Genomic DNA, 13,977 nt, shown 5'->3' with positions numbered 1-13,977 from the left:
CAGGGCTGGGTAGGGCCGTTGAACTTTTTTAAAACCCTAGCCCAACCATGAGTCCCCTTAACTAAGCCAAAGCCCGTCCTCACCCAGGGCCGCAAAACTTCAACCCAGACCCAACCCTTCAGGGTTTAGCCCAATCTTTTCCCACCCTAATTGGCTCTGATTTTTCAAGGTCTGGTTAGGATGACCTTGATTGACCCTAACCCTAGTTTGCCATTAAGGGTTGGGATGACCTTGATTGACCTTGACCTTAACCTTGACCTTGACCCTGGCCCTGACCCTGACCCTGACCCTAACTCTTATTTGCCATCAAGGGCCAAGTATACCCTGTTTTTTTTTTTCTAAGAGAGATCGGTGAAAAGAAATATTAGGGGTTTTGAGGTGTTAATGACTCAATGTCAAACAATATCTCAAATTAGGTTAATATAAGGGTCACAACCATAGTCAACATCGGGGGCAAAAACCAGGGTTGGGTCAGGCCAAAACCAGGGCCAAAAGTTAGGGTAAAAAAATCAAGGCCGGGTTTAGGGAGGATTGGGCGGGCCAAAGACATCAACCCTTACCCACCCTGACCCTAACTCAAGATCGCGTCCGCCCTCAGGCCCAAAACTTTCGGGTTGATACTTGTTCGGAATCAGGGTGGGCCAAGGTTGGGTTCGGGCCGACAGTCAGGGCCAAACTTATACCCCTAGCTAGAGAAAACTTTAACAAAGATTTTTTTTTTGTTGGGGGGGGGGGTAAGGGTTTTGGATTTAGGAATCCAATTATTATCAATAGCAAAAGAAGTGAGATGAAGAAACAAAGCTAAAAATCACCACACAAAGTCTCCATCTTCTCTGGGATGAACGATTGCAAACACTTATTCTCTATCTTTTTGAACATTGTTTTCGTACCATGAAGAAAAAAAGAACATATAAAAGTTACGACTTACGAGACAAGATGAGGTTTGATTTTCCTTTTAGTTTTTTCTTCCATGCCGTTTTTAGGGGTTAAATTTAATCAATATTAAATGTGAAAATCCTTGTACCAAAAAAAAAAAAAAGTGAATCCAAAAAAATGGGAAATGATTTCAAATTGGTAAATCAGATTGGATTTTAGTGTCCATAAAAGCATGGGAGATTAGAATTTAGTCTCAAACAATCATTTTTAGTACTGTATTTTTGCTCACGGATTTTTACAGAGCAACCATATTAAACATGTATTAAACACGTAGCGTATTATTACCGTATGTGTTTTATTGCACCAGATTTTTTGAAACATATTATTACTGTATTGTCCATTTAATTGTCATACGTATCCATTCTCGTATTATTGCCGTCCCCGAACTTACTAACTATGTCCTAAGGTGTACCCAATGCCTATTCCATTATTTATTACTTTATCTCTTTTAAAATAGGAAAATTTACAGCGTCAACCCCTAGAAAATGCCATTGTTAGAGAGACACTCCTACATAATTCACAATTAAGCTCAGACCCCCTACCGTTAGTCTCTATGAAGTGAGGCTTTGAAATGATGATTTTACCCTTATGAGTAAAACACATAACCGCATCCTATTTTACACTAACTCCTCAATACCCCTCACCTTCATCGTGGGTTTGAGAGGAGCAAAACCCTTCTCCCCTTCTCCATCTCGGTGCAAAATTTCGCAAGAGCTGACCAATCACCGCCATTCTCCATTCTTGATCTCTACTCAACCAGGTTGCCCAAAATGCTAGCCATTAACGACTTGGGTTGCTCTTCTGGACCCAATACTTTGTTTGTGGTTTCTGCGCTCAATGATGCCATCAATTAGAAATGTCGCCAACTCGATTAACAATTTCCAGATTTTCAAGTGTTCCTAAACGATCTACCAGAAAACGACTTTAACACCATCTTCTGGTATTTCGCTCATCGTTGGTTTGTACTCGCTACTCTTTACAAAGAGAAATCACCGCTTCACGAAGAGAAAATGATTTGGGAATGAAGGAGTTCAGATTCGATTTAGGTTAGGGGGGTTAAGAGAGGGTATATTGTGTACTTCACTTTTTAGAAGGGTATTTTGGTATTTAGAAAAAAATATATCAGTTGATGTCAGTATTTAAGGTATATTCTGTAACAGAGATTGAGGGTAGGGGGTTTGAGCGTAATTATGAATTATGCATGAGGTGTCTCTAATAGTGGCATTCTCTAAGGGGTGGCATTGTAAATTACCCTAAATAAATGAGGGTAGTGTTCAGTGTGAGAGTGTGGTTTCTGCACATGTGTAAGGGCCGATGAGAACGCATGAGGAAGCATCTATAGAGATTTCATTTCCCTTTCATAAGGGGGCTGGTTATTTCGCCCTTTATGTGTCTAGCTCAAGTGCCACACTCCCAATAAATGAATGTGGAAGTGTTTTCGGTAAGGGAGTGCGATTCCTATGTATGCTGGTAGGTTAATGGGAGCGCACGAGAAAACATCCATAGAAACATCATTTTCCTTTTCAAGAGGGCGGGCAGATCATTTCTCCCTACTTGTGTCTGGGCGCAGGGGCACATTCCCCCATAGAAAATATTTTCCCTAATGAATAAAGGGAAAATGGTTCCTATGGGAAAGCATGGTCCCTATGCCCAAACACACTGAAAGGCGAAATGATCAGCCTACCCCCACCCCCCCACCCACCCAAATAAAATGGAAAATGATCTATGTTGATGCTTTATCATGCGCTCTCATTGGCTCCGCACATGCTTAGGAACCACACTCTTCCATTAGAAACACTTCCCCATGAATAAATTATAGATATATGTGTAATAATGGAAATTGAGAAATGCCTTACTCTATGTTTGGATGTCTATAAAAGAAAGGAAAATACTAATTATATGAACACCAAACTGGTTAGATCTTGCAAAAAAGAAGGAGAGAGAGAGAGAGAGAGAGAGATAAAAATATATCGTTGCCTGGTCACATGGTCCCTATAATGTAAGGTCTAATGAGAGGGCATGATGGGGCATCAACAAGAATGGGATTTATTTTTTATTTTTTTAATTTCATAGTAGGTGGAATGATAATTTTGCACTCCCTTGTTCCTGGGTACACGGTAGGCAGATTTATTTTCTTGAAAGAATAAAGAGGAATAAAATAAAACAAAACAAAACAAAACAAAACAAAACAAAAACGAAAAGATAAGGGAAAAATAAAGCTGCCTAGCTAAGTGGGCCTAGGCTCAAAAACAAGGGCACACGAAATTACTACTTCATCCTTGTGAAATAAAAAATAATCCCATCATGTTGATGTCCCTATGCACGCTCTCATTGGTCCCACGTTGATGCATGGGCTATGTGACATCGCATCAATCTCTTGCCCAAAAGATGCCATAAAAAAAAAATAAAAAATAAAAAATAAAAAAAACACAAGGAAAATGAAATTGCCAAAATAAAAGGTCCTTCAAATCTCATAGCAAAGACGTGGGTGGGAGAATCGATCCCACGTGTGATAGGGGTGATACCATAATAGGGCCGGGAAAAGAATATGGAGAAAAGAGACATTTTTCCATTCTTGTTGGCATGTTTACTTGGTTTTTCTTGAGAGTATGGAACACATTCGTAAATGCCCTCATTTCTGTCAATAAATTTTTGAGAATGACACTAATTTTATTTTGATCGATAAGTTTGCACACAACATTGGACACAACATATTGATATTCTAGTAACCTTATTCCCTCATATAAATGATGGGATAGGGTTAGGCATACTATCAGCTTTCGATAAACTAGAACATACGTCAATCACAGGACTGGACACATGGGGATGAAGAGGTCTTTTTAAAAGAGGACAACAAATGACAATCCATCCGTGGTTACCCACATGGTTAGGGTGAATTGGGGATTGTATGGATAGGCGCATGGTCCCAGGTTTGAGGAGATCGTGGCCGTGGATGATTAATCAAGGTACGCGTAAGTTGGCCCGAACACCCTAATTAATAAAAAAAGAAAATAATAGATGACACATGCTGAACACGTTGACGATGTACCCAACCTTTTTTCATAGAGTATTAGTTGATGTTGTAAATCTAAATGAGACAATATGGATTGTTTATCAATCAAATTCCAAAGAGCTGACCATCTGCCGGGATACATGAACATCTGGGCACACATCTCAAGAGATTCCTAACCATTAGATGTCACTGTGATGATGTGGTAAATGCAAAGGATGTGGAGCCCTAAGTAGGTGCAGGTTTGCTAAGAAAAGACTTTGCTATCCCGGAGATTCAGTGGATTCATGGCAAAGAAGGGCGAAAATTTGGGAAGAAAATCCGTGTGATAACGAAAGCATATAAGGAATCTCAAGTCGTGTCATTTTCTACGATGACGTAACCATCCCCCAAATGACGAAACAATGACGAAAACGAATTCTTTCCCCACATCTCAAACATCGACTTAAGAGAAAAGCCACGCGCGTACCACGTACTCGATAATTGATCGGAGACTTTACGTGGTGCTTCCAAATGGCACTCGCGCGTGTTGCTTAGCATTAGTTAGTACTTATTATTCAAATTTCCTTTCAGTTGGCTTTAAAATTCAAATCGTACGGAATACGTGGCACAATCAATTTATAAAAATTCCTCTCCTTTACTAATAAATTATTATTTTTTATTTTCAGTCAATTTTTAGACAATTTTCCTTATAAAAACCTATTGTTCTTTATAAAGCGTCCATTCGCTTTCTTCCTCTTGTTCCTTTCCAATTTCTTTTTCTCTTCCTTTTCTTTCCATCCATTATGTGCCGTTGGTTTGGAATCCAAAACTTTCAATTTTTCCCCAACTAGGGTTGGCCCCACTTTAGGAAGCAAACCACGTGTACTCTTTACGGGCATCCCCCAAATCTTGCTATCCTGCGCTGACCGTTGCTTTCCCAGTTAGGTCTATGCTATCTTACGCCGTTTCGTATTCATCCAATCTTCTACCCAGCCCAACCGCCCGGTCTAAACCATTGTTTTTACCATGGTTTTAGTATCAGTTACCTTCATATGTGTTCGGCAAGGATAAGTCATATCGGATCATTTTACCTCTGATTTTCTTGAAAAATAGATTGTTACACTCCTTGTTTATATATTTTCACCGATATAGTAATGATATCAATGGCTAGCAATATCGACATATATCACTAGATATCGATACTTTAAACCATGGTCTAAACCCTTTTCTACTATCCCTGATATTTGGACCATTGACAGTAATGCCCAACAAGATGAAAGTCAAATTGAACTCAACTCGGGGGCCTTGGACATATAACTTGGTTCGACCACATAGTTAGGTTAAACGGACCGGACCGGACCGGACCGACTAAGACCATCATGAAACCGTGGTTTGAAGTTTTCTTCCCACCATTTTATACTGCTTCGGTCAACACATCATCAATGAACGTTGTATCCAACGGCAGAACTTAAGTCGCACATCGCTATCCTTATCCCCACGTGTCCATGATAAGTAAAACAAATCTCTAGATCTTTACAACGTTTCAAAATCTAACGAACGGGAAATCAACCTCACCCCAGCGCAAGTTAGCAAGAAACGATGACAAAGCGACGATGGTGTTTCTTAATAAGGTGCAACCGGTTTTTAGACGATTGCGGCGATAGAACGAAGGAAGCCGAAAGAACCAAAGACAAAACCAGTGGAGAAGAGAGAGAGGAAAGAAAAACCAAAAGATTTTCTCAAATCCAATCTATTACTTCAGAGTTCAGAGGTGCTTCAGCTTCTCTCTCTATCTCGCTTTTTCTTGATTTCGATGAAACTCTCTCTTTTTCTCTTTCTAGTTCTATCTTAGATCTTCCTTTCAATATATATATATATATATATATATATATGTATAGATATATATGTCAAGTAAAAATTGCAGGAAAGTAATGGCAAGGGAAAGGGAAGATTTTTTTTTATTTTTTTTTTTTTTTTTTTTTTTAAATTCTTTGTTTATGAGCCGTAAAAATCTGCTGGTTTTTGGTTTTCCAGATCATTGAAGAATTGCAGATCTAGGGTTTTGGTTGGAGCTTTTTAGGGGGTGTTAGGGTTTGAAGATCGAGTTTTGCTGCATGTTTCTATAGAGGGCGATAATGGCGACTTTACTTCAAACCCCAGTCAGTGCTGTTCAGGTCAATACATGAAACTTGGATGGATTTCTCTTCCCCCTACCCCACCCCCTTTTTTTTTTATTTGTTTTCATGTCGTGTTAGTGTCTCAGTCGCTCTCTGCGGCGTTTCAGGTTGGTTCTTACTTCGTTGGGCAGTATTATCAAATCCTTCAACAATCGCCGGATTATGTTCATCAGTTCTACACCGATGCAAGTTCAATACTTCGTGTCGATGGGAGTAATAGCGAGATGGCAACATCAGTGCTGGTAATGTTTGTTATTTTTGGACTTATTTCTTGTACGTTTAAAATTATGTTTTTTCAATAATAATTTAGGTATTTGAACCAGCGTGAACGTGTTAATCTTCGAGAGTGGGATTGAATTCTTGTGTTTGATGGAAGACTGCAATATCCACTTGATAGATCCTATATAATTTTGTAATGCTGATGCGTGGTGCTTGGATTTTGTGGTTCTTGAGCTGGTTTCTTATCTTTCTATCTATAAGTAATCCATTTGATTTCCACTGTGGTGGTTTACATGCATAATGTATTTTGGCTACAGTTAATTCTATTTTTATTGTTCTGTTAATTTTTTATTTTGTCTCTGGCAACGTCTTAGTATTTTTGCTTATGTCACTTTATCCTGTTGTTTTATCTGCATTTCTGTTTACTTGGTATTGCCTTTCAAAATTGATTTTAGCAGAAGGAAAAAATATTTTCTTATCATGATTTTTTGTTCTCATTGATTTATCTCAGCTCAAACCTTGTTTCCATTCAATTTTAGACTCTGCCTGCCCAATTCCTCATTCTACTTCTCTCATTATGGATTTTTTTTTTATTAATATAGCATTTCATTGGGAGTGATAATGAGGGATTGCTTGTCCGAATTTGGCATAATCAGAAACATCTTGGTCTCCATAGACATCTGGACAGTTTTGGATTGTATCACTTTTTTTTTGGGGGGGCAGGGGGGTTGGGTGCGGTTGATGTTCAATCCCTTTCTTCACAACTGAGATAGCAGTCAGTATCCTTATAAAATTTGGGCTTTTTAATTTGTATTCTAGTTGCTTTGCTTTACTGGGGATAAAACATGAAGAATGAAATAAAACCGGTTGGAGCACAAATGGCAATCTAGATTATGCGAAGAATAGTTAATTTTAAAAGGAAATATAAAGCATTAGAGAATAACTTGAGCTTTCTAGAGGATAAGCTTGCATACATGTTTATCCAGCAACACATATGCATGAATTTTATCCAACAGCACTTTTGTGTTGCTCTGTGATAATGAGAGGAGTGGTGAGGGATTTTGACAAAATGCTTTTTTTGTTTTCTTATTTTCTTTTTGTTTTCACAAGTGAGAGTTCTGAGTGCCTTCTACAATTTTGCACAGCTTTGCAACAATGAGTTACTGACCTCAGCTAGTGAACAAGCGGCACATTTTGTGTCACATTTTCTACTTGTGTGCCTTCACCCCTCTCCCACTCAAAAATAATAACAATAACAATAATATTTTGTTACCGCTCTTTTGGTGGTTTTGAGGTTGCTGAATATTCTTTTATACGTTTGGTCTTGCTATAGTTATATTTCTTTGCTTTGATATTTTGCATCCTTCAGGTTGCTGAAATTTTTTTATACACATGGTCTTGCTATAGTAATATTTCTTTGTTTTGATATTTTACATCATTCACTTCCACTTTTTTATAATAATTTTCTTCCCATATTGATGTCCCATCCCCAGCCCTCCATGCCCCAAAAAGGGGAAAAAATTTGCTGTCTCTAAGTTGCCAAGTGTTCTCTATCATGGCATTATTGCCATATAACAGTATTATGCTCATCACTTTTTTTTATTTCTGCAGAACTAACAGTGGCATGCCGTTTTCTCTTTGCAGCAAATCCATACGGTTATCATGTCACTTAATTTTACTGAAATTGAAATAAAAACAGTTCATTCTCTGAACTCGTTGGAGGGAGGAGTTCTCGTAAAGGTTTCAGGTTTTGTGCGAACAAAGGATTTCAATGGCAGGAGGAAATTTGTGCAGACCTTTTTCCTTGCTCCACAGGAAAAAGGTTTCTTTGTTCTCAATGATATATTTCTCTTCCTGGACGAGGAACAGATTAACCAGCATCCGGTGGCTTTACTGGCCCAGAACAATTTTGATTCTAAAGTGAATGCGTCTAGTCCTATTCCAGAGCCAGGTATCGTGAATCTCATAGTACTAGTGGCTTGTATATATAACATTAAATAGGATTGTAAGATCATCCATCCCAATAGCTGGGACTAGGCTTAGATAACGCCTGATCATTAACTGCATAGGAGTAGCTATAAGGGTCAGTTCACTCGTCCTATGTTGCAGTGGGATGATTTAGGACCTAATCAAAAGTCAAGAAGGTTAAGTAGTAATCTGAAAACCTGAAGTAACATGTATGAATAACTCCATTAAAAACTTGGCAATCATTTTAGGTTACTGGATTATAACTGCTTCGGAATATGGACTCACTTGTTTCTGAAACTGGGTCTGTTAGATTCCATCTGTTAATACATATATGTGTGTGCCATCAGGTCATCTGGAAGAAAGCGATCCATTTGAAACTGCTGTGGAAGAAATTGAGGTCACAAATTTTGTGCCATCAAATCATCTGGAAGAAAGTGATCCATTTGAAACTGCTGTGGAAGAAGCTGCTGTGGATGAAAACATAGTGGATGAAACTGCTGTGGAAGAGATGACAGCTGCATTTCAAAGTGCAATGCCCCCTGTCCAAGATGCTCCTGCGCCTGTTGCGGAACCTGTTGGAGAGCCTCCGAAGCAGACTTATGCCTCTATTGTATGCTACACTCTGCTAATTGCAGTTCCTTTTGCTAAATGTGTTTCTGTTTGTGTGCATGTTTATCTTTCTGACTTTATTCTGTCCTGGTGTTTTTATTATACTTGATAGTTGCGGGTTGCAAGAGGTCAATCTGCATCATCAGTAGCTCCTCAGGCATCTTTAAACAAGGGTGTGGCACCTACTTCAGAATGGAATTCTGCAGGATGGCCTAATCCTTCACAGTCATACCCTTCTTCCGTAAACGTTCCTGAAAAGTCTGGTGCAGGATGGTCTAACCCTTCACAGTCCTACCCTTCATCAATAAATGTTTCTGACAAGTTTGGTGGTGAAGCAACGGATGAAGTCACAGCCATAGATGAAGAAGGTTATCTGCCCCTCTTCTATACCATTCATATATTCTATGTGTTGGGACATTATTTCAGGGAATAAAACATCATTGAGAAGTCCTTGAATTGCATAGGATAGGACTAAATTGTTGTTGTCCATTCAGTGTTGTTTTAGGAATTTTGTGCTGGTGCAGCATATTATAACTTATACCCTTCCCTTATATGATAAGTTTAATTTATATAACTTATAGAATTTTTATTTGTAGAGATTATATAATTCACAGGGATTATGTGTATATGTTTAAGTTACGAAAAATGGCACCATGGGCTTAATCTTGACAAAGCCTTGGATTTTTTTTCCCTTTTCATCTTTAATTGGATGTTCACTATAAATATGGATCCATATTTATCCACTTTGTATTTGACCCGTTGAAAGCCGTATTGATGGGCAATCTAATGTTTTGGTCGTTACTGTTTCTTTCCTTTATATTTCAAAATTTGTGGAATAGCACAAGTCCTTTTTATTGTAAAAAAATTAATGTTATTGCTTTCAAATAACTAGAGTTATATTTTCTTTTCTTTGAGTGTTTTGGAATCCTCATTTCTTTGTAGGAAAGTCGGGATTGTTGCAATTTGCTTCATATGTCAAATTATAGGTACTATTTCCTGTGGTTATATTTAAGTCTAATATTTCCAATATTTCATTAAAATTTTCAGTTGTTTCAAATTTGTCGAAACGGTTCTGGAATTCCTGTTGAATTGGTGTTTCGTCATTAGTAGGATTCTTCTAAATGTCATTTGACATGTGGCAATTGCCTTTAAAATTTCATATTGCTTTCTCTTTTCATTTGTAGACGTTAAAAAAATAAGCAAAATATTTACTAATTATATTTAAAATTTACACACCTTCCAAAAAATTAAATGAAACGAATGCATCATTTTTTTTTTTGGGGGGGATTCATTTGTGAACCTTCTCAGGTGAAGTGAGATCTGTCTATTTTTTTTTTGGGGGGATTCATTTGTGAACCTTCTCAGGTGAAGTGAGATCTGTCTATGTGAGGAACTTGCCCACTACCATTTCTTCGTTTGAGATTGAGCAGGAGTTTAAGAACTTTGGCAGAATCAAACCTGAGGGTGTGGCCATCAGACACCGCAAGGTCCTTTCTCTTTGCTTCTCTTTCTATGGAATGCCTCCATTTGAAGATTGAAAGTTATGGAATTGATGTCTACCCATGTGCGAATATATGCAGGAATTTGGTGTTTGCTATGCATTTGTTGAATTCGAAGATGCCCATGGTGTTCAAAATGCGATTCAGGTTAGCAACTTCTCCTAAAGAAGCTGTTATTAGTCAGTTTATATTTTAAGTTCTTCTGTACAATCTTAAATTCCCTAGTGGAAATATTTTACTCTTCCGATAACATTTACTTTTGTGTCAGCTACTGTCTTTTGGATCCATTATTAATACATTGGATTTGAGTTGAGTTTTTAGTTGCTTCTTCCTTTGCCAAGTGAAAAGAATCTGTCCTATGTCATGCTTATTTATTCTGTAGTCAAACACGCAACTCGACTTAGCCTTTTCCGAACTTAATGGGATTGACTACATGAATTTTGTTCCGCCATTTTTTCTGGAGTTAAGATCTGGCGTGATCTAATTTTATATTTCATGGGTGTATTTCCATAATGTTAGCCTTATTTGGCTCTGGTTTTCTGTAGGCATCTCCAATACAGCTTGCTGGGAGGCAAGTACACATTGAGGAGCGGAGAGCAAACAGCAGTAGCACATCTCGAGGAGGAAGTATGTTTCATTGCACTACCCTAACTTTACCTTACTAAAGCTATGATGACTTGTGGAAGGATGAACCTTCATCCTTAATGATTTGATCACCGACTTCATCCTTAGTGATTGGATCACTGACTTCTGATGAATATGAAGTCTGGGTTATGCAAGCCACAGGGATCCCAAATACCCCCCCCTTTTCCCCTCTCACTAATATATTTGAAGTAATGCATCTATAGCTTACTTTCTTGAAGTTATTTGATCTCATCACTATACACTGTTAGACCACCATTGGTTCTGCCTAAGGAATGCTGCTTTCTGGTATTCATGTTATTAGAATGCTTGGATGGAGTTTTCATGTAGGACTAGGTCAAAGATAACCAAACCTACAGTACGATCGTAGGTACTAGCTAACAGTAGGTTAATATGAGATTCAGCAACGCAGTAACATGAAAAATTTAAAAGAAAATAAAACATAGAAGAAGATGGATAGATTCGGGTTGAGCCTCTGAACCATCCCTGGGCCTCTCACCTGCTCATAGGGTCTCTCACCTCGCACTCCATCTCGCAGCCATTACAATGGTTTCAATACGCAAGGAAGCAATTGTCTTGAACTCAATCTACTCCACTCAAGTTGTCATGAGCCCACCAATTCTGGGTAAATACCTACTCATTAGTCTTTACCGCAATGAGTAAATCAATCCTAGATTATCTCCTTAACTTCTGTCCTGAATTATCTCCTTCTGCGAGCTGGCTTGGGATCTTCTAGAAGTCCACAATCGAAAGCAACCCGACATCCAAAAACGGCTGGCACTGGATCCACAGGCAAGTCTGGAAACATCTTCCTTCAATTGGTAAACCGATGGCTAATACCTTCCCTAAACAAAGCTGATTGCTATTCACTAAATCTGGAACAATATTCTGGAGAGTATCATCCTCCAATTAAGGCTGGTCAATCAGGGTATGAACATGGACAGATTGGTGTTGAATATTTCTCTCAACCACCATCGATCTACATCAAGTTTAGCCTCAAAGAAATGTTTTTTGTTATTCCGTGAGGCAGGGACCTCTTTGTGACAACTTTTCATAGATATTTTTTGTAGAACATTCACTGTACTTGTCGGCAGGAGAAAAATTGATATATCAGACGTAATATTTTGTCTAAAGTAGCTGCTGAGAAATTTCTGCTGTTTTCCAATTCTTTGTTGCCAGTAGTAGTTGTCACTGTTGATATATACTGAGCTGAGTAATTCTTGTTCAACAATTTTAACAGTAATCTGCAATGGATAAAGTATAAGAGAAGGAAGAGGAACAGAAGAAGAAAATATGAGAACATGGTGGAAGCGAGGAATTGACAGGGAGAAGAATTGCCCTACTCGATATCCCTCTCAATGTATATATGTTTCTGTTATAATAAGAGAACTACAGGAATAACCTCACTCAAACAAGTTCAGAATATTATAGCTTAAGCCCTATGGCACCAATAACCATATATCTCATCATTAAAAAAAAAAAAAAAAAAAAAAAAAAATATATCTCAATGAACGATCATACCAAGATTAATTAAAAAAAGAAAAGAAACAGGACTACTGAGACTGGTCATAATACTGGCAATTTCAGCCTTTGACCTAATTGTGTGGTTGCTGTCAACTCTCCTCTGTGACCTTTTATCAATGAGTACCTCTTCTGGTCACCTTCAATTCTTTTCTACAATCAATGAGTACCTCATCTGGTCACCCTACTTTCTGCAGGCTCGTACTCCCTCACCGCCACTGCCCCACCCCCACCCCCACCCCCACCCCCACCCCTCTACACAAATGAAACTCAAAATTATTGGTTGTCTTGGAGTGTCTATTGCTTCCTAGGTATATAATTGAGCAAATGCTAGATTTTACTCTGCAATAATTAAGCTTATTTCAGATATGACCAGAGTGAAATTAGTTTTAAAATGAGTTGTGCTATTTTACGGAAATTTTATTATCTCATTTGGATGTTAATCTATTTATCGAGAATGTTCTCAAGTTCTGAGTGCAGTTTAGTGTTAGAACATCTTTTTCCTCTCATTGGCTTTACTTATTTAGTTGTTGAATTCTCTTAACAGTCTACTGGCATTTGAATTGTTTCGACAGGAAGGGGTAGAGGGAGGAGCAGCTATCAGACAGATGCCCCAAGGGGGCGTTTTGGTGGTCGTAGTGTTGGCAGGGGAAATGGCCAAGATGGTGCTGAGAGGGACTATAATAACAGACCTCGAGGGAATGGTTTCTACCAGAGGGGTACAAGGCCAGTATCAAGGAATGGGCAGAACCCATCAGAGCCTATGAATTAGTTTTCCTTAGTGGGGAGAGGTGGTTTTCTCATAGATAACATTCCTGTCATGGTTTTAGAAGAAAAAAAAAATGTTGATATTCCTGTGAGTCTCATTTTGAAATTTAATTAGTTGAGGTGTCAAGTGGAAGCGCCATTGATTTTTGAGTGTGGGCATTTTATTCCCCAATGTTTTTTTCCCCCATTGATCTTTCAATTGGATAAGAGGGAAGGTAAGCATGTTTCATATAAATTTTCTCAGAGTGAAATATGTCGTCTGCTTTTTCCCTTTTCTGGGTTTGGATTAGTTTTCTCATCATAAAAAGGGTCAATGAGGGATGGATTCAATTTCTCTTTCGTAGAGTGGCAGATACCAATTAAAATCATTAGAAATATGGTAATGAAAGGTCGGGGTTGAGCTTCATGTTCATAACCGCGTCAAGCTTTACATTATATGATTGAGAAAGTTCCCAAGAGACTTCAGCAGAAGGTTGAGGACTAAAAGGATGTGCATCATAGGCATCAACTTTTGGGGGAGCAGGTAATTGCATTATCTACCAAGACTCTAAAGTGGGAAAGTCTCTGCAAAACCTCTACAATCCGTCTTATAGACGGACCAGACTGAAACCAACCCATATTGAAGAATTTTGTAAAACCAAATTAG

General features: G+C 38.3%; 1 protein-coding gene and 1 long non-coding RNA gene across 3 annotated transcripts; both read left to right on the top strand.

The window, feature by feature from the left end:
* The first annotated feature begins 5,547 nt into the window (after positions 1-5,547).
* LOC122091428 (nuclear transport factor 2-like) lies at positions 5,548-13,566 on the top strand. 2 transcript variants are annotated; one of them, XM_042661374.1, is made up of 10 exons: positions 5,548-5,699; positions 5,963-6,102; positions 6,213-6,347; positions 7,969-8,275; positions 8,640-8,902; positions 9,014-9,269; positions 10,267-10,388; positions 10,482-10,547; positions 10,946-11,027; positions 13,139-13,566. In XM_042661374.1, the coding sequence occupies exons 2-10, from the start codon at positions 6,064-6,066 to the stop codon at positions 13,333-13,335; spliced, it is 1,467 nt and encodes a 488-aa protein (XP_042517308.1). In that variant the 5' UTR covers positions 5,548-5,699; positions 5,963-6,063; the 3' UTR covers positions 13,336-13,566. The 2 variants fall into 2 exon arrangements, with proteins under 2 accessions (XP_042517308.1, XP_042517307.1); XM_042661373.1 differs by having other exon boundaries at positions 6,192-6,347.
* LOC122091430 lies at positions 11,034-12,540 on the top strand. The gene is made up of 2 exons (XR_006143929.1): positions 11,034-11,667; positions 11,779-12,540. It is a non-coding gene; the product is annotated as an uncharacterized LOC122091430 (long non-coding RNA).
* Positions 13,567-13,977: the final 411 nt, after the last annotated feature.

The sequence above is a fragment of the Macadamia integrifolia genome, chromosome 10, assembly GCF_013358625.1.
Source record: "Macadamia integrifolia cultivar HAES 741 chromosome 10, SCU_Mint_v3, whole genome shotgun sequence".
Lineage (NCBI taxonomy): Eukaryota > Viridiplantae > Streptophyta > Magnoliopsida > Proteales > Proteaceae > Macadamia > Macadamia integrifolia.
The sequence above is the reverse complement of the archived record's forward strand: the minus strand, read 5'-3'. Positions and strand labels throughout refer to the sequence as shown.